The 27,207-nt window shown below is 41.5% G+C and overlaps 1 protein-coding gene across 1 annotated transcript; it reads left to right on the forward strand.

Moving 5' to 3' along the window:
• Positions 1–1,692: 1,692 nt before the first annotated feature.
• Positions 1,693–26,539, forward strand: ENTPD3 (ectonucleoside triphosphate diphosphohydrolase 3). The gene is made up of 11 exons (XM_037386946.1): positions 1,693–1,980; positions 2,653–2,703; positions 5,845–5,965; positions 11,182–11,299; positions 14,856–15,006; positions 15,776–15,935; positions 17,967–18,197; positions 18,630–18,902; positions 18,999–19,109; positions 19,592–19,729; positions 22,740–26,539. The coding sequence occupies exons 3-11, from the start codon at positions 5,846–5,848 to the stop codon at positions 22,971–22,973; spliced, it is 1,536 nt and encodes a 511-aa protein (XP_037242843.1). The 5' UTR covers positions 1,693–1,980; positions 2,653–2,703; position 5,845; the 3' UTR covers positions 22,974–26,539.
• The last annotated feature ends 668 nt before the right edge of the window (positions 26,540–27,207 follow it).

The raw sequence follows: 27,207 nt of genomic DNA on the forward strand, positions 1-27,207 counted from the left end.
AGCCTCCTTCTCTCCAGGCTAAACACCCCCAGTTTCCTCAACTGCTTCTCATCAGACTTGTTCTCTAGACCCTTCACCAGCTTCATTGCTCTTCTTTGGACACATAATATGTAGAAGGTTTGTCTGAAACAAATGGAAAAAGTGCATTTTGATTTGGAACAAAATGTTGCTCGCAAAAATGGCCTAGAAACTTAATTTAAATTAATCAATAAATTAATAAAAATGTCCTGGCTCCTGCTGGTGCAGAGGGTCCGAAATTCTTTAGACAGCTCTGCCTGCATTGGCAGTTCTCACAGTTGATCCCAAGGTAAAGAGGTGAACATGAAGACAGGAGGTCTTTGGGAGCAGAAACCTAATGAGTGAAGGGTCTTTGTTAACCCTGATGAAAAGTCCCAGGAAGAAAGTGTTCAAGAATATTGATGGAAATGATGACCTGAGCTAAAGGGCATCACACCCATCTGCTGATATGAACACTAGTGGTGAAAAAGGCAGTGAAAGCGTAGGAGCAACAGGAGAAGCCCTCTGTTTACTGCACTTTGCAAAGAATGCACAGAAATGGGGGACGGGTCTTGCTCCTGTGAGATGGCAAAGTACCATGCAAGAAAACAGACTGATTGCAACCGCCAGTGTCTTCTTACCTCCTTTTTTATTTTAACATTCCTCTCCGTTTCACCCTATTGCTGTCTCTTCAGAGGATATTTTGAGGCTTCTTAAAATTCCAGCATCAAGTGCTGTATGCGCATTACACAAGAAGCATATGCAGTTCTGTCATCTCTTGAGATGTATAATCATTCATCCCTTCTCCTGATGTTGCTGCTGTCAGTCTATAGGGAAATGGAGCAGTATCTGCTGTGTAATCTGTGTAAATGTGATATCATAAATGCATTGCAGTGGTAATACATTTATGTTACAATGCATCTGTAACAAACACTTTATTCATGTCTGTAATATTTTTGTTTCTAGAGATTTGCTAATTGATCATTGCAACTGGTATTCATGTATGAACCTGCCAGTATCAATCGTCTTTTAACTCCACATACTCATGCTCAATGGCAGCAAAAGCAATACTTCTTTTTCTTGGATCTGTCAGCAGTCCAGCTCATTTGTCATTTTTAAATGGACACCTGGGGCAGATTCTGAGCAAAACAAATCAATGCAGTTAGCTACACTGAATACATTCAACCAAGGATGCTTGGAAGGGGAGAAGAAACAGGTGGTGCAGCAAAGGAAATGATGGGGAGGAGAGGTATGCTACAGGCTTGGCGAAGGCTGGGAAAATGGCAGCAAAACTCCAGAAAAAGTAGTGCCAGTATGCCTGAACCTGAATGGAAAGGTAGCCCTGAGACCTGGGGGCTCCTAATTTCCGAGGGCCGAGGAAAGCCCTCCTGGGAAGGCACTTGATCCTTTCAGAAGAGGCAAGGACTTACCATTCTGCCACCCACAGTGTCATCTCTAGACGCAACCCTTTTTGTGTCTTTGCTTTGGGAGGGGAGTGAGGAATGTGCGTTAGGGACAGCCAGCGACACCCTGCCGCATCAGCTGCCGCCAGCGCCAGGGCTGCGTTGCCGCAAAGAGGAGCAGCTGGGGCGGGGGCCGGCACGGCCGTGCTCGGGGCTCCGGGGGTGGGGTGGGGCGGCACGGCCGTGCTCGGGGCTCCGGGGCGGGCGGCACGGCCGTGCTGCGGCAGTGAGTTTCGGCAGGCGGCCGGTCGGCCTCGGCACGGCACGGGCTGCCCCCCCGTTGGAGCCGGTCCAACAGCGGCAGGGCATGAGCCAGGCTGACAGGAATGGGCCGCACCCCGGGCCCCCCTTCCCGGGCTCTTCTCGCCCGGCGGCGGCGCTCCCCGCTAGGCACAGCCTCGCTCCGCACCCCTGCGGCTCGCCGCCACGGCTCTGGGTGCAGTAACGCTCCAGATACGCCGACTCGCCGCAGATCATCCTCCTCCCCTTGAATCGATTCATCCGGAGTTTCTACCTGCAAGTGTGTTTGGTTTTTTTCCCTTTAAACCTATTTGGAAATAAGGGAGTAGAGGGCGAGCCACCAGCGAGTGACTCCGCAAGCCCCCTGGGTGCGAGGGGGTCCGGCAGCCGCCGCTGCCCGGGTGCCCCCGGTGCCCGTTCTCCTCAGCCCGCGACGGACGGGGCAGCCGCGGCTGGCGCAGGCGGGTCGGGATGCGGGAGAGGCGGGCGGGGGCCGGGGATCCCGGGGCGGGGAGGGCCAGGCTGAGGGGCGGTTTCCCGCCCAGCGGCCGCCCCGCTGAGGTGAGGCGGCGGGCGGGAGCCTCACTCTATCCCTCCGCGGGCGGCGGGGGGCAGCGTGTCTCTGGCTCTCCACGTTTTTTTCGGGGGGAGAACTTTGTGCTTTCTCGCAAGTCACAATCGTTGTGTGAAGCTTTCTCACCCGGGACGACGGTGGGCTGAGGGAAAGCTAAGTTCAGCTGCTAATGTTGGGTCAGCGTGCTGTTTTTACTTGATTTCTCCTCCGAAGGAAGGCCTGTGATACCTCCTCACAGGTTTTCACTGTGAGTTTTGAAATGCTGTGGGTGTTGAGGTTTTTGGCGTTTTGAATTTTTTTTTCGGCTGTTGAAAAACATTTACCTGTAGACCACGCCTCAAATAAATGCTACTGGTTTTTTTATCTCTCCGGTTATAGTGTGAAGAAAGATATTTATGGTGCTTGCTTACCCACCCTATGAACAAGCAGGTCAGTACCTCAAAAAAGTGGGGTTTGATGTTTCAAGTAACTTGGAAAAAGGATTTCCAGCATATGATATGCACTGTCATTTATACAAATGTGTATTTAACCTAGTTAAACTCAAAATGTTGGTGGCATGAAGAAGTTTAGTCCATTTGCCTTTGCAGGTAGCAGTTCTTTTTGCTTGAAGTAAGATGTAGAAAGTGATCCTTCTAATATGCTCCTGTGTGGCCCAGTGTACTTAGTTGGGTGTGGAAAATATGTATTTATGCTGTTTCTCGCTTCAGGATGACATTTTAATAATGGAATGCAACTGCTTTTTGATAATTCATTAAAATCTTTTATTTGGCTTTTTGCCAACAAGTGTCCAATGTTAGCAAGAGTTACTTGCATTACAATTCTGTTTAAACTGTGGAGTGAATGAACTCTTCTCTGGTATCTCTACAGACTTTCTTGAACAGACAAGTATGATTGTATTGCCTGATATGTCTGTGAGACAGTTGAGTGTAGCTAAAAGTAAATATGACCCCGTGCTTCTGATCTAGTTATATGAAATCCTGCAGCATCTTGCACAATCCAGATAGCAAAGATGTCAACTGTGTGACAACTTCAAGTGGGCATGGCGTGTAAGGTGTCCTTCTGACACAGAGGCTGTTGCTTAAATCAGGATTTAGAGATCATTCTCTGATTAAATTGTTCTGATTGCCAGTGGGATAAGGTTGTATGAGGAGTATTCATCTTAAGAGGTGTTCCCTTACCTAATATGCTCCCTTTCAAAAAATATTTTAAAAAGAGAAATAATCTCTGATGAAGACAAATCCCAGTACCCAGGAAGCATGTAAGAAATTCAACAAACCAAAATTTCGATTTCCCCTTTACAAATGGATGCAGCAGAAAATACTTCAGCAGTCATCATGGATGTTCTTCAGTGTTAATAGTATAATAGTGGTAATTGCTTTGCCCTTTAGTAATGCTTTAGTTTTTCAAAGAGTCATTTGCCCTGAGTTTTTTCCTTTGATAATGACTTATTTTTTCCAGCGCTGAACATCAGTGCTTTGATCCAGGAGTGACTGGTATATATTAGTTTGCAAGAAGATAGTTCTCCTTCAGTCACTTTACAGTTATAGATAACTCCATGGACAGTTGAAAGCTGAAGAAAAAGATCTTTTCTCCCTCTAAAGACAAGTATTTTATCCAGATGGTTATTCATAAATTTATAGTTAAAGTCTGCTGTGTCTTCAAAAATGAATCGATCTGTTTAAATGTTTCTAATTAGCATGCCCTGACATCATCCACAGGTTACAGTGAGAATTCATCTTAAGTGTTAACTTATTTTCTAACAGTAAAAATAAGATTTCATTCTGTCATTTATGCAATGTGTACATGATGTTTGAATGCCTCACAATAGTAAAGCAATGGACAGCAGTAAATAAATCATCAATGTGGCTGGTTAATTTTCTGTTAAAACTGGCTGATGATTAAGATAAAGCTATTACGAAGCCAAGAAAAGAAAGTATTGGAAGAGCAGATTGGCAGTAAACCTTGTTTTTTAACCGTATGTTTTAAAACCGTGTGAGCCTCTTTGGATTTAGAGAAGGGGGTTAATGAATGTAAAAAATGACGTTCTGGAAGTGAGATGTGTCAGGCTGAAATGAAAAGTTTCTGAAAGCCAATCTGAGATTTCACAGCAGAAATCAGAAGACAAGGAAGGAAAGCAGCAGCAGCGGGCAACACTCAGAGTGAAGCTAGTCCCAGAGCAAATCAAATAACTTGCTTCTCTTTTGAATATGAACACAGATGTTGGACCGCAAGTAAACAGGCTGAAGAACCCATGGGGTTTAGAATACGGAAATTGTGTGAAGCATTTATTCTGACTTGTCCCTCAGCCCTCTGGCTCTGGTTGGAGCTAAGGAGAAGACCATGAGTTAGTTGCAGGTACAATGGGGCTGACCCAGTGCACTGTGGCTGTGAACTGTAGACTACCTTTTTAGCTCCTGTCCTCAGTACAGATTGGCACTGGCAATTGCTGAAACAGCAGGGCAGCCCTGAAGAGCCACTGATATACTCCACCATCAGTATGGAAGAATTAGGAGATGGGAGTCAGGATAGAACATGCCAGGCTAACTTGATATTTCTCTGCCAACATAACTGGTTTCTGAAAATGGAAAGTCAGGAAAGTTCTCCTTTTGTGTTCCTCTGACATTTCTAAACTTGCCATCTCCCACCAGCCACCTCTTTTGTCCTCAAGCCCTGTGGAGCATAAGAATTTTTAACATGGGAGTTGTCAGTACTTGGAGGTACTGAAAAGCTTTTTGGGGTGAAGAGTTGTCTGGCCAGGGACATGCAAAAATAAAGGATGAAAAGAAATTACAGGAAACCTAAGCCACTTTTGAGTCCTAGAAAGCCTTTCTAGAGGATATGAACATAGAAACAGCCTTATAGTCAATATGCATGTTTCATGTCACCTTTGGGTTTGCTTAATGTAACTACATGTTGATCTAGAGTAACTTTTCATCACAAAATCTGTGAGTTAAACTGTGTATTTTATGTTTTATATGTAGTGCAGAGTAATAGGCTCTGTATTAATATACACACACACACAAACATACTTCATGAGCACATCAGCAGCTAGAAGAAGGATGACTAACATTTTTAAAACCTCCTTTGTTTCTTACTGAAGCAGCCTGTATCTATTATAGACACCAACCTTGTGTCTCTGGCAGAAGTATCCAACTCTGCTCTGCAGCTGCCAGCATTGTGTGTACATGGCTGTGGTTGTGTCTAGTTGTAGGCGTACATGGGATCGTTGAGTGTGCACTAGCCTCAGCCTGCCCAGTACTCTCATCTCCTGAGGCAGTGGGAGATGGTGAGCATGTGTCTACATGTAGGCACTGGGGGAAATGAGCAGACTAGCACCTGAGGGTGAAATCTGGCATTATTAGCATGACAATATAGACACACCCCTTCTAGACAATAAAAAGGGCTAGCAAAAGACCCAGCAGTTCTTGACAAGAACACAGAATTTCCATGTAGTGTAATCTAGTTGACAAAATCAGATTTTATGAGGATTCTCAACTGATTCAGGGCTTCAGACCCTGAATCACTGAATCCTATAACATTATTTAAGTGTCTCCCTTTTTGTTGTTTCAGGATGCTGACCAGAACCCCAAGTGTTATTGCCCAAGTGTTCCTTCTTCTAAGCATAGTTCTTGTCATTGCTATTGCAGTGATTCAGATAAATCGGCAACAGATCCTTTCCCCAGGGCTTAAGGTAAGTCTTAGAATACCTAAGGAAGGAGAACAATGTTTTGAACTGATATTTAATAATGTTCCTTTCTAAACTAATTTTTATGGGGTGATTCAAATGAGCTTACAGCCATAAAGTTTAGTCACAACTTTGTCATGGGAAAACTGAAACTGAGAGAAAAGAGGATTGGTCTAGACGACAGTCACTGGCAAAGCAGGAAAAGCACTCCTTGACTCCCTGTCCAATGCCTGTCATGCAATGTCAAGACTGAAAGGCCAGACAAGGAGAATATGCCACTGATTTTTTATTTTTTCTAGAGATTGGAAGTAATTTTAAAATATACTTTATAATTGGAATAAATTTTAAAATATAAAAACGCTGGGAAATAGCCAGCCTTTAAATTCTGCCCCCAGGTACAGCTAGGAAGTTTATGCTGAAATCTTTGCAGACTGCCTCTGTGTATCAAAAGCATTTGGGCTGTGAGAGTGCACTTCATGATTTTCCACACATTGGTACTTGCTGGATATTAACAGAAGCAAAGTAGCTTCATGAGGAGGGGCACAGCAAACTGGGAAAGACAAACTGAAGTACTCTGGAATTCAGGCTTTGCCTTGTGCTGCTGGAATATGTGTGCAGATTCTTCAATGAGAGGTGTACACAACTGAGGGCAAAGCTGTAGAAATTAGCCTTCTAGAGAAGCTGTGCAGTCTGGCATTTTGAGTTCTCTGTTTTTCCCCACAATAGCTACAAGCATATAAACCTCATCAGATCCTTCTTTGAAGTCCTTTCTACCTTTCCGTCTGCCTATGTGTCTAACTGGATAGTTCACATACTGATAGCGATAGGCTAATGTCTCATTACACTTCATGGGATTATAAGCACCTTTGGCTTTGTCTGAATTGTTTGGTGGTGTATGAGTCAGACAATAGGATAAAACTGTATTCTTATACCAGTTTTATGTGTATTCGTGGTATGGCAGGATGTGTGTGCTGGGATCTGTTATGGTGACATAGTGCCTCAAGTTTACTCCCCGTTGTGCCCCAAATCTCTGCTTGCAACAGCCTTACTTCCTGCAAGGCAAGACTAGGCTGATGTGTAATGCTGAAGCCACTCTCTAAAGCCTACATATCACTTCTGTTTGTCATTAATTAATTTTCACATTCAGAACGATAAAATTGTCTACCTTACTCTTTGAGCAAACATCAGACCCACCTTGACTATCTGGACCTAGTTTAGGTGGGAAGATATGCTTTCCTGTATCACAATGGCTTCATGGCTTATTCTGGAGGATAGACTGGCGGTTCCTTTGCTAGGTGCCTAGGCTTTGGAATTCTTTTTGGGCTGTAAGCCTGCCAATGCAGAAAATCCCAGCTGATACGGAGGACCCTATGTTTGATTCCTGAGATGCTGAGTCCTTAGTAAATGATTAGCACTCACAAGAAGTAATTATTCAGGAGCAGAGAGAGGACCTCGGTATGCCAGTGTGAAACTCTCCAGTTGATATGATGGAGCCTGGAAATGGCAGTGTCCTGAAATTAGCAGTTGATTAAAATTAAATATGGCAATAACATAGTGAAAACAGACTTACTCTTTGTAAATGGCTGCCGCCGCCTTCTTCTGGCTCTTCTCCATGAAACCAAAACAGCTACTGAAGGACAACTAGAGTCTGTGTTATGTGTGGCATAATAGCCGATTTCCAGGATACATGTTGAGAGTGTCCAAGTTCACTCCTCTGTGGCACAAGAGATAAATTATCTGCTACACCATTGATGTTTTAAAATGTTGCTGCAAAATTAAATATTTTGGTTCCTTGGTGGTTGGATTATCTGAAGATTAAGCCAGTGATTTGTGAAGGAAGGACCTGCCCATGTGCATGAGGCTGAGTCCCTGAAAGAACTGGACTCATTGGCATACACTGTGAAGTCAGAAGAGTGACAAAGAGAGTGCAAACATCCTTAATAACATAGTTTGTGAAGAAGTCCAGAATTGTAAACAATGCTAGTCAAAGAAATTTGTGTTTGTCTGCTGATACTTTGTGAGACCTGAAGAGAAAAAACCCTCCCTTGGTTATTGTGTTTCTTTAATTTGTCTTTCCAGGTGGTACAGTTTTCTACACCTAAATTTTGCATACCTCTTTTGGCTCTTAGGAAGTGTTTTGCTTTGTTTGTGGATGCTATACTTCATTAGAAGTAGTTCAAACCTATGTAGCTGAAGTGTGCTTCTAGCATAGATCCCACTTTTGTGGCCTCGATTTTCCCTTTCACTGGTTTAGCTTATTAGCTTCCTGTGGCAGTTTTCCAAAGTGATTGGAAGGCGGATTCAGCCATCATAACAGTGCCTGCTTTAAGGGTTTGTGCATTTGTACATCCTTCTATGGGAATGGTATTCAGTCTGAAAAGGTGATTAATCCTGGGGCTTGTTCTTGCTTCCCCGTTGGGATTATTACTCTTCAGGATGTACTTGCAAAGCCATTCATATGAATATCCCTTACCTGTTTGGGCCACAACCAGATTGGTTGAGTGAATAGCATGAAACTGTCTCTGAAATAGTATAGGTAGTTGTCACTCACACAGGTAGCTGTGTGAGCAAGGAGTACCCTCTTGCAAGGGAAGGACAGTTGATAGGGGAAGGGGTAGTTGTCTCTTTAGTCAGCCCAGCTGCAGCCAAAAAAAAAGATAGGTGAGTGCGCCTTTAGAGACACAAAGTGATTTATTGTTACCTTGGTTTTTATTCAGCTTCTGGTAAGTGTGTACAGTAGTCATTCTGCCAGACCCAAGAAGTGAAGTGTCACATTTATTTCATGCTGTAGGCAGCATGGTCACCTCTGTGTTAGAGATACATTGGGCATGAGTAAACCCAAAAATAAGCATTTTCTTTTAAGTCACTTTGTTCTTCCTCCCTGTTCCCTTTTCCCTTAGAAACCAGAACTGTGAAGCTTTCCAGGGTTAATGTTGTCTCCCTGTCTTGTCTGACTAATCTAGTCCATTGACTAGATGGTGAAGTTCTTGGATATTGGGGAATTCCCAGGCCTTTAGCTTTCTCCATTAGTGTTTGAATAGAGACATAGAAATCCTCAGAGGGAAAGTTGAAATAGAGGGGAAAGGAAGCAGAAAAAGTCGTTCTGTTCTTTAATAGCTGCTAGCCCAGGATAAGGGGTTGCCTGTGCTCCAGTCCCATGCAGTGCATTTGAAAGCAGAGAGGCACTGCTTGTCCTTAAAAGGCAGCCAAAGGTGATCTGACTTGCAACTTCCACAGAAATGTAATGTCACCAGAGAATTTTAATTCAACCAGTTTGTCTTGGGCAGCAAGCTGAGACAAGGCATGTAGAATTCTTTCACCCTCTTAAAATGCTACATCTTCCCTAATTTCTTTTAAAGATTAATCTTAGTCTTAACACCTGGTATACTTCTCACCGATCACCACCACTTCATGAGGCTGCATGGGCCAGTTACACAGCGTGACCTCACCCAAGTTCTGAGGAGCTTCTAGAGTCACCCTTAAGTTTTCAAAAACATCTCTTTGAAAGCAAACAAGAGGCTGTGTAGGAAAAAGAGGAGGAGGAGGAAGAAAGTAAAATTGTCAGTCACACATTGGTTCAGATTACTCTTTGGGATGGAAATCTATTACTTTCAGGAAGGAAGCTGGGAAATTCAGAGGAGGATGGAAGTAGGTCAAAAAGCCCCATGGTTAGCTGAGGTAACAATACTTAATTTATCTATCAGCTCTACTTGAACATGATAGTTAGCTCAAAGAGTAGCTAAGTTAAAAGCTTATGGGTGGCACTTCAGGCTGACTGAGACCAGATTTAATTAATAGCTATTGAGCAGATTAACCATTACTGTATTATGTGTAACTAGAGTGCTCATCTCTCTTTCAAGGAGGGGGAAATATACTCAAAGTATCTTTGCTCAAGTAGTTACTTGAATGGAACCTGATGACATAGTGGTTTGATAGTATCTGGGAAGCCTTTCACCTTTTGGTTATCAGAGTAAATATAATCTGGGTAAGTATAAATGGAATTTTCATTATCTAGCAGTCCTCTAGGAAACAGACTAGACTGGTATTGCTGGTAGTTCTTTGAGGGCCAGGGGTCTGCAGAATTACAGTGGAAGCTGGGAACTAATGAGGTGTGGAAGCTGAATGGTTTGCCACCTGAAGAACTGATCTTTATTGGTCAGACTTGAAGCTCCCCAGGGAGGGAGTGGGATGAAATTTCTTGGCCTGCTGCAAGGGCACTTACTGCTTTGCAGCCAGATGGATGCTCTCATTTTTCAGTATTGTCAGGCTCCTGGGCATCTGTCTTTTTTAAAAGAAAAAAGGTTGACAGAGAAATGAACCCTACACTGTGTGATTCCTACCGATTAGATCACTTTGGAAGAGGGGGGCAGCTAAACGTCCTTTCAGGGATCATAAAGCCGTTAAGCAGAATTGTAGTTTTCTTCCCTTTATGCAGTTTGCCTTCAGTTGCTACTGTTGTCTGCTGCCATAAAAGATGGGAAAGGGGGGATGACTGATTTGGTAGAGTAGTAGAATGGGATGGATAAACCTGTGCTTTAATCCCACAGACAAAGTGACCTGGGGCAAGTCACGTAAATGTTTCTCTTTTACTTCATAAATAAACATGTAGTAATATTGATTCTCTTTCCCTCTTTGTTGCCTCACACGCTGGCACAGCCTGTTTTCAGTGGCAAACTCTCAGGTGGACTGCCTAAACCACTGAAAGGGAGAGGTTTATGGGGCAATTAGAAAAGAACCAGACTTGTCACATCATTCTCACTGTGGACTATTATGTACTTTACCTCTTTGCTCATAGCTTTATGGATCCCTTGTGCATCCTTGAATCTAAAGCCTGTGCTTAGGCATCAAACCCTTCAGTGTCCAGGGAGTGTAGCTGGGATAGTGGGAAATGAACTTTCTGCAAAATCAGGCCCTAACACAGTGTTATCTGTGTGTCATTGTGGATTTTGAACCTGATGCTGAAAGATGAGCATTCTCCATCCCCACTGAATTAATTATTGAGGATATGTCATATGTTCTTTGTTTTGCAGCCAGATTCATTCTGTGCTTGGCTGTTGGTCTCATGCCTAAGTGCCTAACACTAGAATTAATCTTTCTTGTTAATATGCTGTGCATACATTTCCTAAAGTGTTTGATGGTGCAAAGAAGTACAGCTGCATATGGGCCTTTAAGCTGTCACTGTTTGTTTCTTGATCTAATGTCTTATTTTTTTTTCTCCCCAGTATGGAATAGTCCTTGATGCTGGATCCTCTCGGACTACAGTCTACGTCTATGAATGGCCAGCAGAAAAAGAAAATGACACAGGAGTTGTAAGCCAAACCTTCAAATGCAGTGTGAAAGGTAAGCTCAGATGGAAGTTTCTTCTTTCTAGTCTCCAAGAAGAGGTTATCTGGAAACTTAAGACTGCTTTTTTTGGTTGTGTTCCCTTTTCAGTGCTGGGGAACAAGAACTGTTAAGACTCTGTCTGTATCTGTCAGTGTCAGCCCTACTGATACAGCAGGGTGCTCAAATCTGCAATGGGGAGAGGAAATTGTAGCTAAACTTGATTTACTCCATTGCAGTGTATTATTGGTGCAGATAGAATTCAATCTACAGAAAATCAGGCCCTGTAAATGTTTAGTCCTTGTGCACTGAAATAATTTCTTTTAAAAGGAAACTATAAAATATATTTTAAAATAGCTTGAAATAAAAGATTGTTTAGAAAAGTGAGGATTGAGCCCTTGTTAGGTGTTGGCTATTCATTTTGACAGGGGAAAAAATGGGTGTCAGCTATGCTATAGGAGTTTGACAAATTGGTTCATATTTTCCAGAAATCTGAGTGATGTTTAAAAAAACCCCACTCTGCTGTTTTGAGTCAGGTTTCCTAGAGAAACAAGGTTTATGCAGTTCATCTGGAATTGTTCTGTAATTACTTGGAGGGAGGCAAACAATGGGAAATTATTAAAGGCATGCAGAAGGTGAACAGGAGGAGCTTCTCCATGCTGCAGAACTAGGAAGCATCTAATAAAACTATCAAGTAAAATACCGGAATTGCAGAACTGTTTCTGGCAGGATGTCACGGTTGTATCAAATATGCAGGTCTAGCCTTTGGCTCAGGAAGACCTGCAGTTGTGCCCTGCTGGAAGGTGTTCCACAACAAGTACTACTGGCTGCCTGCCTTGTTTTAGTCTGAGGTTTTTCATTGCTTCCTCCCAGAGGGAGGATGCTAGACTAGACTGACTTTTGTTCACACTTTGGTATGGTTAAGTATATGTTCTAATAGCTTGTTCTGCTCCTTTATAACAGCTTTTGAATCTCTTAGTCAACTCCAGTGACATTTGACTAAGCTTTCAAAGATACCAAAATTCCACACGTCTTATGAAGACAGGTGGCCAGGCAGGGGAGAGAAATCCACATTATTAACCAGTAGCTAATCCATAAGGGATTTCTGCAGGAAGCCAAACTTCCTAAATTCTGCTATGCTGAATTAAATGAGCTTTAGATTATCCTCTAAGATACTGATATCAGCAGTACTGCTTTGTTTAGTGTACTGGTTTGTGTGTGCAAGTTAGGTAAGAGGAGAAGGTGGGGCAACTCAGGAAGTCTCAGCACAAGTTTTGTTGATCTCTGGTAATGACTGTGGTGTTCAAAGCAAATTTTTCTCTTTCCTTCTCCATTAGTCATGATCATGCAAAATCCTGCATCGCTCTTTGTGTCAGGAAATAGATGCTGGAGACGTAGCCATAGAGATCCATGAGTAACTAGGAGATGAGTAAAAGGCAATGCTTTCTTAACAGCACCAACATTTCTATCTTCAGCGTTAAATATATGTATGGACATTCTTATCAGTTTTAGAACAGGGAAAGAAAAGCAAGTGTAATGTGCACAGAAGTAATGCACTATCATGTGCTTGATGGTATGTCCTTGAAGACTGCAGGAATGGCAGCCAGCCTGCCAGGGTGGGAGATACGCTGTGCTAGCTCATGTCTTGACTCATCAGGAATGTTGCCTTTAAGAATTCTGGTGTGAGAAAAATGCACAGAGAAATTGCATTATTCTGCTCAAAAAATGACACAGAAGTACTTTATGAATTTAATTGGTTTAGATCTTGTTTTACCTCTGGAGAATACAAAAAATTGCAAAATGGAGGAATCTGAATTGCTGTGTTCAGGTCCAGAGGGGCCTTAACCATGGTCAACCAAAGTACTCCTCATCCTCCAGCACCCAAAATTGCAAGGGTTCACTGCTCCAGTCTCGGGTGACTCTGCACTGGAGGGGACGGAAAGCCTATGGAAGAGGTCCCCGACTAAGCTATGTGGGGGGCAGTGGCGAACACATCTGTCGATATTTCTTTAGGGACCCTCTAACCATAACCTTAAGCACTTAAATTAGGGGGTGGTTGTGGGCATACTGGGAGGCAGACCTTCACATACTTACTGAACTTGAAAGTCAAATGACCAATTACTCTGTAAGTTCCATGGTGGTTTTATGATTTCATTTCTGCCTTTATTAGGTACCGCTGCCCCTGTGTGTGGAAGCCAGCCCCAGTTCAAAATCCTTTCTGTATATTGCAGTTAATCTGTCCTGGTCAGGCTCTAAGCATTGGCAAAGCAGGCCGTTGTCCAGGACAAAATGATCACTTCCTTGTGACCTGCTCTCTGTGAACACTGGGAGATGGAGGTTGCTGCCACCAAAGGAGTGTGAGGCAACAGCAGCTGCTGGGGATATAAAACAGCAGTTGCTGCCATTTTCCTCTGGTAACAGCTTTCCTTTCAGCTCCAGGCCTGGCTATGCTAGATTTAAGACTTCTAGAAAGTCTTAGTCCAAACCAGGGCTGTGAACATCTAATGATGACATGGTAATGTTTAAGTTCATACTGTGAAAAAGGGAGTGGTAGAGTGTAGAGTCTGTAAAGTCTTACATATTTTTTCTTCTGCTTTTATTAATGCAGTGTGGCTGAACATGTGTGGTTCACCTTTTGCTTAACTTGGGATCGGGTTGTGAGAGAGATGGCTGTTACAGGAGAACTAGGTGGAGTTCTGGCAGATTTCTCTGTGGGACAGTGGCTTTGTAGGAATGCCTGGATCCCTGTGCAACTTCCTTAGCTAGGGAATTTAGTAAGGAAAATTTTTATGCACACCCAAGTTGAGCCTGAACAAGTTGAGGTCCTGCTGGTCCTTGGAGTGTTAAGCAAGGGAAGAAAGGGTTTGATGTTAATTATTCAAATAGTTATGCCTTATGCAACATGGCATAATTTTCATTCCTGTTATTTGGAGGCTTTGGAAATTGGAAAGCTGTGAAATACTTGGTAGTTCATGTACCAGCCTAGACTTGGACCTCTATGAATTCAAGAGCCGTTTGTGTGCATCTTGAAATTTCACCAGCAATGCCTTGCGGAGCTTCTTTATTCTATTTTCAGTCAAGAGCAGTGAGCTGTAGAGGTGCCATGGTGTCAATGACAGTTGTGGCAAACCAGATTAGGAAATTTTTGTCATAGGTTGTGGAAGTAGGGATTTTCTGTACTTGAGCAGATTGGAGAAATTTTGCATCCGTTAGACATACTATTTCCTACAGTGTCTGCTATAAGTAAACCTGTTTTCCTCATCAATTATAGCACTGCTGTCATTGTGTTGTTATATGGTTACACTGTATATCTACGCTAGGTATGGTACTATGGGTGTATATGTGTACATACAGAAACACAGGCCAGCAGTTTGCAAGTATCTTCTCTTGTCTCACACAGCTGAGACAGTTGCTACACTGTTTATTCCTTAAGCACTCAGTTTTCAACCATCCTATCCTTGTTTGCAATTACAGGAGGGAAGAGGGAATCTCTTTCTCTTGACACCTGTTTGTTAATTGGGCTAATTTGTAGTTGGCAAAGCAGAATGAAATCAATTTACTTGTTCTCTTTTAGGTCCTGGTATATCCAGCTATGAGAGTAACCCTGGAGCTCTTGCCAAACCCTTTGATGACTGTCTGAATAAAGTCAAGGAGAGAATACCAGTTCATCTGCATAAAAATACTTCTGTTTATCTGGGGGCTACAGCTGGCATGAGACTACTGAGGTATGGCAGAAACTTGAACTTCTCTGTATGTGTACTAACACAGAAGTCTGTGAAAACAGAATTTGAAAAATGTATTGGATGCATTTTTATCTATTGGAAATTGGCTGTCTCAAAAGGAAATGGAGCCCAGCCAATTTAATTTAATTAGCTTTTTTGATAGGAGAAGCAGGGCTGTATAAAAATCCTGTTATGCCATATTGAAAAAAATGCTTGCTTTATTCTGGAGAAGGCAAGAGTTTAATTTTCCTTTCCATATCTGTCTTAAAATTCAGTGTTACATAAACAGATAATGTTTGTGCATACCCGTGGGCAGCAAAGGCAGGTTAAAGCTAGACACTGCAAAGTTTTCTGAGTGTGAATGTGGTGTAATGTGGCTTTTGGGGCCTGTCTGTGGCTTTAGCCCTGGCACAAACTGGCTTTTTATATTTGGTCCGTTGCTAAACGGAGTGGGAAGAAAGGCTCCAGGACTGTTTTAACCAGAACCTGTCATATCAGCACTCAGTTCACTAAAAAGAATTTATATAAGAAACAAAACACCAATGGACCTGTACGATAAAGAATGAACCTTGTACGTAGTGGGGGAGTTGCTTGCTGAAATTATGCTGGATACTTGGTTGTTCCCTATCATAGGCTTCTCCTTTAGGGAAACAATGTCTGTTTTTTCTAATTAGGTGATTGTAGGAGTTTTCTTGAATTGCTAGTCAGTGAACAATAAACATGAAATTGCCTTTCCAGATGCTCAGTGTCTCATGTTTTGTGAATTGCTTAGGTTGCAAAATGAAACGGCAGCCAATGAAGTCCTTGCAAGCATTCAAAACTACTTCAGAACACAACCTTTTGAATTTAGGGGTGCACAAATCATAACTGGGCCAGAGGAAGGGCTGTATGGATGGATAACAGCCAACTATTTAATGGGCAATTTCTTAGAGGTGTGTGGAAAAACTGCATGCTTTTCTTCTTGCTGTTTCTCTCTTATAAATGAGATGTTTGAGAGGACATGCCTGTTAAAAACATATCTATAACTTCCATTTTGCACTGAAATATGTAACAGGGTCTTTCTGTGGCAGTAATAGAACAAAGCAAACACAAATCAAAGAATATGATGTTACAGGAATGTGATATGGCAAAGGTAAAATTGTTAACCCACAAAACAGACTCTTCCCTAAATAACATCAGATGCCTTACCTAGAAGCAGAAGTTGCGTTGCTTTTAAATGCATTGCTATGTGAAGTGTGACAGATATTGTCTTGACAGTGGTGCCAACTAAGATGTTCTACTTTTCTGTGCATTCCTCAGGTGGTTGCTGTCCCTGCAGCATTACTGGTGAAGGATCTGCACAGCTTAGGTGTCAACAAATTATTTGGCAGTGTTGGCTCACTTGTTTTAAGCAGACAAGACTGTTTGAAACTGTGAAGGTGGTTAAGTTGATGTGGCCAAATATGCCTCAGCTGAACCAGAAATCACTCGCATACAGTTCATTCCAATACTGCTGAGAAGCTGCAGGCTATGAGCAGTGATCTGTGATACTGTCTTGTCCAGGCAAAGTGATAGCAATACAAAGATACTTCTGCTGTCGTTGAACTCAGAATAGGGTCAGGCAGGAGCCTCATAGCAGAGAGGGAATCAAATGTGTTGGAAGGTCCCTTTTTATATAAAGATATTCAGCATCATTTCAGTCCCAGTAAAAGCTGTACAAGATGATCATCAAGTGCTCATCTGTATTCGTGGCAGCAGTGTACTCCTTTAGCATTACCTGCACTTCTTCCAGATAGTCTTGCTTTCAGCCAAACCCCTGAGTATTGTTAGCTGTCCTGTTGGACAGTTCCTGGTAGATCATGGCAATTAATAAGCAGGAATTAGTGGTTGGTGGTCTTGAGTGATAACTTGCAGTGAATATGTTGACTCTTGCAGAGTTAAGAAAAACAGTATTGAAATCACACGTTCTGGAAAAGCTTTTCTCATTGCAGGCAACAAAAATGATGTCATGAACTTCAGGGTGCTGTCAATCTTCTACCACATGAATTTTAATAATCCAAACATCAAATTGCATATGGCAGATTCATAAGGACTACTGAAGGGACTGCAAGATGTTGTGAAGCCAGTTTAGTATAGTGAGTTTTGTGAAAACTTGTGTGGAATATCACTAGTAGGAGAGAGAAATTTTTACCGTTCTTGTGACAATAGGCTAGGAGTCAAGTTCTGCTAGGGGCTGTTAATGGGAATCTTTCACTGTAGAATTTTCTTGGGAGTGTATTTGTTACCCCATAAAGTTTGTCCCCTTCTTATTTATACATTCATATCATGCTCAGTAAATAATAGTAAATATTGAGATAGATAATCACACAAAATCTATAGTCTGCACTGGGACTGTGTAGATAAAATACAGAATTTAGGGGATGTTTTTGGTAATAGGGAGAAATGCCAGCTGAATGGATCAGATTTATTGCCCCTGCAGCTTCAGTGAAGGAAATGTGCAGATTAGGGGTCCTTGTTCTTTTGACTTTGATGAGCTTTCATTTGACTTTTCTGGGTTTCTATTTTCACGATCTTTTCCTGTGTGATCTCTTAATATTCTGTTCCTTTAATAATTCGTCTTGCCTTGAAACAAGCAACTCATGCTGTTTCCATCCAGAGTTGTTCAAGATCTCATGGCTATCTGGACTTAGTACAGATACTTGATCTGGCTAGTCCTGTGCTTTGATCATTGTGCTGTCCTCTGAGTTGAAAGCTACGTTGCATTCCTTTTTCCATCTTTAAAGATCATTTCACTCTGTGAATGTATATCCCTCATATGTAAAAAAGCATTTGCATGTTTTCCTTAGAGATAAAGATTTTTTTGTTAAGTGTGGAGGACAAAGACGGGGGAAAATCTCAAAAAGTTAAGTAAAGAGTAGAAAACCTTGAAGGAACAACAAGCAGATGGTATTTCTAATTAGCCTTGCTTTTATTTTTACATGTAGAGAAATCTTTGGAGGACATGGGTCCATCCTTACAGAAAAGAGACTATGGGTGCACTGGATCTTGGAGGAGCTTCCACTCAAATTTCATTTATCCCAGAGGACTCTCAGAAGAATTTCAACAGCACCTTGCAAGTGAAGTTGTATGGTTACAACTACAATGTCTACACTCATAGCTTCCAGTGCTATGGGAGAGATGAAGCTGAGAAAAGGCTTTTAGTGTTGCTGTTCCAGGTCTGTTTAAAATCCTTTGCTATGTTGCTCTTGCAGGTGTTCAGTAGTTGTCCGAGCAGGTTCTCAGGCTTGTGTTTGCCTTCCTTTGGTGGAGTTTGGAGGCTAGAGTAAGAGCTCTTTTGTGCTTAGTTGTGGACAAATGCGCTTAGGTTTCATACAAAGATCTTTGTTAAAAATTGGTGAGAGTTTTGTACCATTTGACAAAAAGGCCCAGCTAGTCCTGTGTTTTGCTGATCTTGCCAATGAATTTTGGAGGAAGGAGTTTCTATGCATTTTAATGATCAGCGATGTTGTATTGATCATGATAGAGAAGAGAATGAAAATACATGCATACGTGGTTTAAAAAGATTCTCATAGTTAATGTCAAATTAGGTCTTTCTTGCTTTTGAGTAGCCTTCATTGACTGGGGTTTTTGTTTGTTTGTTTTTCCAGAAATCAAACAACAGTTCTAATGTGGATAACCCATGTTACCCTCTGAATTATAATACTGCATTAACGATGAAGTACTTCTCTAGCAGCCTTTGTACACAGTCTCTGAGACCAGCAAATTATTACCCAAACCAGCTTGTGAAATTTCGTGGAACAGGAGATCCAGGTCTGTGCCAGGAGATGGTTTCTTTATTGTTTAACTTCACTGCTTGCAGAGACAGAGAAGACTGTCCATTTGATGGAATGCATCAGCCAAAAGTTAAAGGGAATTTTGTGGTAGGTTTGCAAACACAGCATTTCTTTCTGAGCTTGTTTGCTTTTCATTTCTGTAGTTCTGAAAGTAACAGGCTTGTCATCTACTCCTCTCTATAGGCTTTCTCAGGATTCTACTATACAATTAATGCTTTGAATTTATCTGGGCATTTTTCCCTAGCTGACTTCAATTCAAGTATGTGGTTTTTCTGTTCACAGAGCTGGGCACAGGTAAGTGGGGTTTTGGGTTGGTTTTTTTGTTTGGTTTTCCCCCCCTTTTTTATCTGTAAAAGGGAGATGTGACAAGAATATGGACTGGACAAGTATCCAGAAGGTCTCTATCAACCTTAACATTTATTTTCCCACTGTACGTCAAACCACGTAGTATTTATAGCATGCCTGAAACTTGGACTAGGTTTTTAAATTTCATTTCACTGTTTTAACCATGCTGTAAAGGTGATGTGGAAAATTTAGGAACCATAACATCTCCATCTTTTATGTGCAGTTTTATGTTTATTTTCAGTTTTTTCCACATAAGCTGTCAGGGTCCTTCTTTTACTAAATGTCTGTATCTAGTTATCCACAACTTCACTTTGTGTTTCTGAAAAATGCTAATAAATTCTAATTAGAATTCAAAGTTTTCTCTAGTTATGAGAGGCAAATGCTTTGGGTTTTTATAATATACATGTTTTAAAAAATGCTTTTGCTTTCAGCTCCAGTTTATGTTGCCTAAATTTGAAGAAGTATATGCTAGATCCTACTGTTTTTCAGCCCATTTCATTTATTACTTGCTTGTACACGGTTACAACTTTGATACAGAAACTTGGCCACAGATACGTTTTCAAAAGGAGGTAAGTAATAATCATTTTCTCTTACTGTTATTTTAATCCAAAGAAGTTTAGAAGGAGATGGGAGATGCAGCATTCTACAAAAATACAGTGATGGTAAACAGCCTTTGTAAGTGATTATCAAATGTTTGGTGTAAGTCAGACACTGTTTAAGCTTCAGTAGCAATTTCAGCCTGTTTCCAGGGGTTGCAGCATTATTTGGAGATGCTGCCTAGATTCTTTTAAGGAGCTTTAAGAAAGGATCAAATTAATAGTGTTTTAAACCTTGCCCCAGTTTGTTGAAGTGGTGGCTTGCTCTAGGCAGTGATCTGCCTGAACCCTGCTGAGCTGGAGAACTGCTTTTCTGTCTGCTGGCAGAGCCTTGGTGGAAGTAGGAGAGTTGGTCTGTAGTGAGCAAGTGGTGATGAAGCAAATAGGAGAGTTTTCATCCTCAGCTGGCATATCCATCTGTGCCATAATCAAGTTCTCTGGAATAAGAATCTGTATTGGGATACTGGCTTTCAGTTGGCAGAGAGAGAAAGCTTACAATGTTTAATAGCTGCATTTCTCTCTCCCCTGACCTCAGTTTTTCTGATAAAGAACGGAGTACTTGGAACAAACGTTATATCCATTCTAAAGCTACTGCTAAGAAATCTTTGCTTCCAAATCAGAAGGCATGGCCGCTATAGAAGCCGAACTGTGACATGAAGAACTGTGGTCCCCACAGCACACTCTGACTCCATCCTTTCCTCTCTGCTACTGTACAGAGCCTTATTCTAAAACTTTGTCCCAGACTGACTCTTAATCATTGTACAGTTTGGAAATGCTTCAGCACTTGCATGCAAAACCAACAAGAGAATAGGTTGTAGATCTTTATGGAGTATTCTTAAATGCAGGCTATGCTGGCAAGCTGTGTGTAAGAAATTACAAGCAATGTTTTCTGAGCAGTCATATCTATTACTGGTGCAATATCAAGTAGGATTTTTTTTGCCTTATTTTGTCCTCTGGTGGACAACCATTAGCAGCTCTGGAGGAGCATCCAGAATTTAGTCCTTCTGCCAGGAAATCAGTGTAGATCTTACTTTGGGATCTTAATCTGGACCTGGTGCGGGTGGATTTGTCTTGATATTTAAATATCTTGTATTGTCCCCAGCAGATGGGAGCAGCCAAAAACAAGCAATATTTTTCTCTATTTAGCCAAAACTATAAAAATAGTGAGCAAAATAAAAATGCAAAAGAATTAATTGAAATGAACAACTTTGTTACCTCGATTTTGTACTACAGTAATCATGAAACTCCAAAAGGAAAAACTACATTCTTTTAATTAGATCTGCCCCTAATTAAATGTTGACTGATCAACTAAGCTACCCCAGAGATAACAACACAGGTTTTCCAAGAGTAGAAGGTGGGGGGTTTTGCCTATGCAAAAATATAGGGGTTTTTACTATATTTCCTTTTAATTAAAGAACATAACCAATGAAAAAAAACCTTAACCCAATGCTAAGATCTGGGTGAGATCTAGAGCTAGATGATTTGCAAAAGTTCTAAATTTCATATTGAGAGTTTTTGCCATTGCTTAGCAATGAAAAAACACCTTGATCCATCTTACCCCTTTGTTCATCTGTCATGTTCCAGTTCCTGTTGCTGTAGCTTGCTTTTTATCAGTTAAACAAAAGGTATTGGGATATGTGCAACTACAAAAAGGACCAAATATTGTAAGCTCTTGTGATCTCCTACAACCAGTAGGTGACTGCTTGAAACTGTTCATTAAAGACATTAAATAATTTGTTAAAGTTTATCCCTCAACTTCATCATGATGCTTTTTATACAAGAATAACCAAAGAGGCTGGTTTCCAAAATTTGCTTTTGCAAATTTTAAACAAACCACTTTAGGGGCAGCCATTCAGGCAAACTCATCTCTGTTGTTGCAGGGTGAGATGACCTGTAATAAAGATGGAAAGCCAAATGAGTTTGGGAGGGATGGCTGGTTGTAGGACAATGCAACTTCAGCTTTGTTTGTCCTGTTGTATACCCTAGACGACCTACCTGGAGTGATCTGAAGGTGGTGCGGGCCCTTTGAAAAAGAAAGCAACCTATGCTAGAGTGTAAACCAAATATGTATCTTGCAGCTAGCCCTCTAGGCTAGCTCTTGTTTAATGAGTTCCAACAATTTATCTTGAAATGCTTACCTCCCATATTTTTGCATGCTGTTTAACAATAGGTTGTTGGTTTTTTTTAAGTTGTCATTTGATTTGTAGGAGGCAGTGATGTGTACTTATGTTTTATATAAATAGGCAAACCAGTATTGGTGCCTGGGCGTCTGGGAGGATGGCAAGGGACACTCTACCTTCACCCTTCGATCCTGTGCTTATCAAGTGGCAGGATGATGGTTTAATGAAAAAGACAGTGGAAAATTGATAAACTGTGTTGCTCATGTTAGAAGTGGGGAAAGACTGTAAAGCAGGACCATGGAGCAAATACAAACCTACCCCCCTTGCTTTTGTTTCACCTGTTCCAAAGTAGTTTTCCACTTATGCTTATTTTTTAAATGGAGAAGCCTAGTGCTGGTTTGTGATAGAGTTCCTGCTCTGGGGACTTTACCCTGGCCTCCTTTGTCCATGTCAGTGGGACTCTTTGTGGGGTTTTTTTGTTTGCTTGAACTAAATAACATCCTAGAATTCGGCTGAGATGAGGGGCTAATTCTAGGAATTAGCACAGTAGTGTTGACTTTTTAAAGCATGGTTTTTGCACTGAAAATCCCCTAACTGCGTGTCTCATCTGTATGACAGTCCTTGTATCCATCCATCTAATACCTGTGTCTCATTTCTTTAGCCCAGTGACCAATTTTATTAGCATCCTCTGCAACTACAAAAAACGGGTAATTTAAAATAATTCTGTATCTTCTTTGTATACTCCACAAAAGTGTTCTCCTTGCTAACTTAAAAAGGTGGTTGTCAGCATCAGCAGTTGAGCTTTTGGAACCTCTGTTCTTTGAAAAGTCCACAGGAATAGGACTCTTCTGTCTTTATTTCAGGTTGGTAACAGCAGTATAGCGTGGTCACTTGGTTACATGTTAAGCCTCACGAACATGATTCCAGCAGAAGGCAAGCTGATTCAATTACCTCTGAAACCTCCTTTGTTTGCTGGGCTCCTCGTCTTCCTCACAGCTACGGCACTGTTGTGTCTTCTCTTCCTTGTTTACTTGTGTATTGTGTCACGTAATCGGAAGCATATCTGTCATGTTGAACATGTATTTATTCCACAATGAATGAACTTTACTGAAGACAAACCAAGAATTTTATAGTGCTATTAAGTAGGACTTTATTTTTGAAAAATGGAGGGCGAAATCAAGAAGACTTCAGGACCAGAAGCGTAAACAGGGAAGGGACACAAAGGAATCTGTGGTGTGGTGGAGTGCTTTTGAAATATTTTGGCAATTGTTGCTGTAAAACTAATTTGTCCAGCGTGTGGCAGAGAAAGCATTGGCAGATACATCACTTTGCTTGATAAGGGATTAATAGCCTTTTCCTGTCAGGTATGTATTTTTTTTTTTGTTTGTTAACTAACGGATAAACTTAAGTGCTGATGCATTAGATCACGGTGGCAGTTGTTTAAGATAAAATTAAACAAGTCAATAGGAATTGTGGGAGGCAGGAACATGATAGCTATTCTTGTGTGCAGTGCTGACACTAAAAGCCCTCAAATAATCTAATTACTGAAACTGGAACAAGCACTGGCTAATGACGGGAACTGAAAGAAACAGCTGGGATAGAACTGGTTTTACTGCTGTTCCAAACTGTTTGATCCCCACTACATAAAGGTGTAATAAACTGCCAACACCTGACAGGACTTTCAAGCTTGTCTTAAAACTCAGCTGTATTTTCTGGTATCATGGAGATCTCTGGATGCCTCTACTATGGTACATAAGATTTGCTTTGAAGATGGAACAAAATGCTTTCATGCTTTAGTAACTGAACCTAAATCACAGCTACCTCCAGAAGCCACTAGAGTTTTCAGTGTCCTTTTCTCTAACTTTCACATAAATACTTTTTGTAGGTTCTCAAGCACTGACCTGTATTCCCCACATACTGCTCATCTCAGGTGGTTGCAGTCAGTGCTGACTTGTCATGTACATACATTATTTTAACTGTCTGGATAAAGTCTCAGACATAGGACCTTCTGAAGCATTAACTTATTAAGCTCTTCATTCAAGGCCAAGAGGAATAGGAGCCAGGCTGCAGGCCAGCAGAACACCTGTTCTGTAGGGGATTGGGGAACACATTGCTGGAGCTGCAGTCATGGCTGTGGTGCCTTGATTGGCCTTTCCACTGTCCTGACCTCAGTGTTCCTTCAACAGCACTGGGACCTACCTAGCAGATGCTTCTGTTAAACACATTATCTCCAGAGCTGTCCTGGAAGTGCTGCTGCCTTCCTGCTGCAGAGAGATTACAGCCTTGAAATCCCAGGCATTCTTCACCAAACCTCTCATTCCCTTAAATTGTAAGACTGCAGTTTTACCTGCTGCTTGGAGTTCTTCATGGTCAGTGCCCACCCCTTTTACCTGCCTGTCTTTTGTATGGTTTTGGTGGTCTTCACCTGGCTTCTGAAATAACCTTTGAAAAAGCCTCCTGCCCCATCATCTGCCATCTCTTCTTCCCTTTGTACACTGTTTCTGTTAATTCCACCATAACATGGTCTGCGAAGCTGCAAGGGGATATATCTGAAGAGCCTTAGAGTTAGCAGAAAGAAGGGATCGCTGTACTCTTCAGGGCTGCAAGAGAAGAAAAGAGCATCTCTGCTTCACTTCTCCCCTTCTACCATCTCCTCCCGCCCAGATTACCTACGTGGAGCTCCATATCTCCCCAAACATCCTGCAAATAGCTGCCACTGAACACTTTTTTGTATGTTCCTCCCTCTCTGTCTTCTCAGGATTCCTTCCTTCTGTATCCCTTGCTTGCATCTTTCCTCTCTGAAGGGATGGTTATCAATTTCATGCATGGAGCTTTTCAGTGTGAGAAAGTAAAAACGAAAAGGGAGATCACCATATTCAACCCCCACTGCTAACAAGCGCTAAAGTCTGTGAGGCCATGTGAGTAGTGGTTTCTGCACACGTGTTGCATCTAAGAGATCTGCTTGTTGATGCATACACTGAGAAGTCAAGCTAACATTGAGTTATGAATCCCAATGGCACATAATGTGTTTTTATCTCAACTTCATCTATTCCATGTATTGATTAGGTTATGAGATAGAAGAACAATGGCCAGTATTTTTATCCATGAATAACATTTTCAATTTATGTCTTTTGTTTCTATGTCACCTTCTTACTTTCAGGTTTGATTGTGGGGTTGGAGTTTTATTTTCTTCTGCTTTTCAAAGGCTGATAGGTGATTTGAAGGGAAAGAAATATCTTTTTAAATGTGTGTGTGTGGGGGGAAAGCTAGTGATTTTTCAAGAGGATCAGCAGTGAGGGCTTTGTTTCTTCTCTGTTGGTATATTACTATGTCCTGTCAGTCTTACTGGAGTAGCATTATCAAGGCAGAAGGTATTAAACGATGATGAAGTGCTGTGTAGCACCCAAGTGACATCTGATAAAATTTACTTCATAATGCATGGACATTACAGAGGTTGGCATGAGATAAAGCTTCTGTCTTTTGTGTGGGTATCTGGAACTGCATTAAGGGTAAGGAAAAAAAAGGCAGTTGGATGAAAGCATTAAAATATTCTCTTCAGTTGCCAAATTTATGTGGGAAATGGTATTCTGGAATATTTACTTGCCTCACAAAACCCTTGCTTTCCTTTGTTTGTGAATGGCAGGGCCATTCAGATGTGGGTTTGCACAAATGGAATGCTTGGATGCTAGTCTCCTTAGAGTTGGCAGCTAAAGAAAGTAAATTTGTTCAAAAATCATTTGGACTTCCAGATGGACTTGGATAGAGCCAGTACCTGTTCAAAGAATGCCTTCCCTCCATGAATCACCTTCTGTTTTCCTTTTTCAGTAGTTCCCTCTTCTCCCTATGTATATAATCTCCCTCCCGTATCACCAGGATACCCACCTGCTTGGTCTTATCTCTGCTGTCAGCTTCAGCTGAGCAAGCTGAAAGCTATTGAACTTCCAGCCAGGCAGCTGCACTGCCATAGCATACAGCTTCTTCCAGGCTAGCGCCGTGGCTGCAGTTCAGTGTTACAGTAAACAAACATGGCTCGGACATGCAGCCAGCTTGGCTACCCTTGGCTGTAGTGGGCGCTTCTGAAGGGGAGGTGAGGCAATGGGGATGGTTATGGCTTCAGTAACCACCGCTAAATCCTCCACCAAGTTCAAGTCGGAACCAGATCAGTGGGTGTAATGTTAAGATCTCTGGAGAGCCAGTGATGTTAACAGCATTTGGGAATGTGTGCAAACTATAGATTATTTATTTTTTTATACTCTTTACTGCCTGCTTATGAAGATTAATAAAATTGTGAAAAGCTAAGCAAGTGTACTTTTTACTTTGTGTTGGGTTTTCTTCCCCTAAACCACTATTTTCATCCTGATAGAGATCTGCTATCCCTCTAATAAGAATAACTTGTCTGAAATGCTTTGGACAACAGAAATTTGCAAACTGCACAACTGAAGTTCTGGAGTGAACAGTGCTCATTGTCTCCAGAATCCATATTCTCAGCAAGGTAACCCTCGTGGTTAAAACCAAGTTACTCTTCTGATTTATTTTGTGTGTGTGTGTTACATACATACACACAAACAACTTGTAGATGCTATTAACATTTCATTCAGGGACACTTGCTAGGGCTTCTTTCAAGTTCACCATCATAATGTAGATCTGAAAACTTAGCAGCTGAAGAGCAGCAGCAGTTCCAAGTTAGAAGAAACCCCACCTTAAAAAGAGGAGCAGCAATAAATTAATTGCCCATAAGAAAGAGAAATGAAATGCATACGGGTATTTTTTTTGGGGGGGTGGGGGTGGGGGGGGCAGGCAAAAGTGACAAACTATAAACCATATGCAAACATGGCCGAAGAAAGCAGTAAGCCGTACTCTGTGGCATAATTCAGCATTGATAAGATGAGTGAAGAGGACAGAAAAGTAAACAACACTGAGCATGATAGTCAATCATACCCCAATAAGGGAAGTTTTATTCAGTTTTTAAATTCAATTACTGTTTCAGGAACAATGTATGTTCACTTGGATGGCAATGAAGACTGTGTATTGCAAAAAGTGCTCACCTATACTTAATTTATGAGTGTTTCTGTGTAGTAAGAGGAAGGTAGTATCTAGTTTCCTGCTCAGCAACATTTCTGCAGGCTGACTGTATGTTTTCAAAAGTGTATTCGTGGGAGAAAATGTTTTTAAGCTCAAATTCCTGAACGGCTTTCAGCATTTGATGTTAAAACAAAGTGTGTTTGATGTTTTTTTTATGATGTCTCTTCCAATTGTTTATGTTCTTAACAGATGCAGAAATGCATGCATGCAAATTATAGTTAAGGAGAACACATGCAACCCTCACATATT

Source organism: Falco rusticolus, chromosome 4 (assembly GCF_015220075.1).
Source record: "Falco rusticolus isolate bFalRus1 chromosome 4, bFalRus1.pri, whole genome shotgun sequence".
Lineage (NCBI taxonomy): Eukaryota > Metazoa > Chordata > Aves > Falconiformes > Falconidae > Falco > Falco rusticolus.

Excerpts from the sequence above, each read along its gene's own strand:
- ENTPD3 (XM_037386946.1), top strand. The coding sequence starts at position 5,846 with ATGCTGACCAGAACCCCAAGTGTTATTGCCCAAGTGTTCCTTCTTCTA. Across the intron at positions 11,300-14,855 it reads CTTCAAATGCAGTGTGAAAG|GTCCTGGTATATCCAGCTAT; the intron begins GTAAGCTCAGAT and ends GTTCTCTTTTAG. Across the intron at positions 19,730-22,739 it reads AGATACGTTTTCAAAAGGAG|GTTGGTAACAGCAGTATAGC; the intron begins GTAAGTAATAAT and ends TCTTTATTTCAG.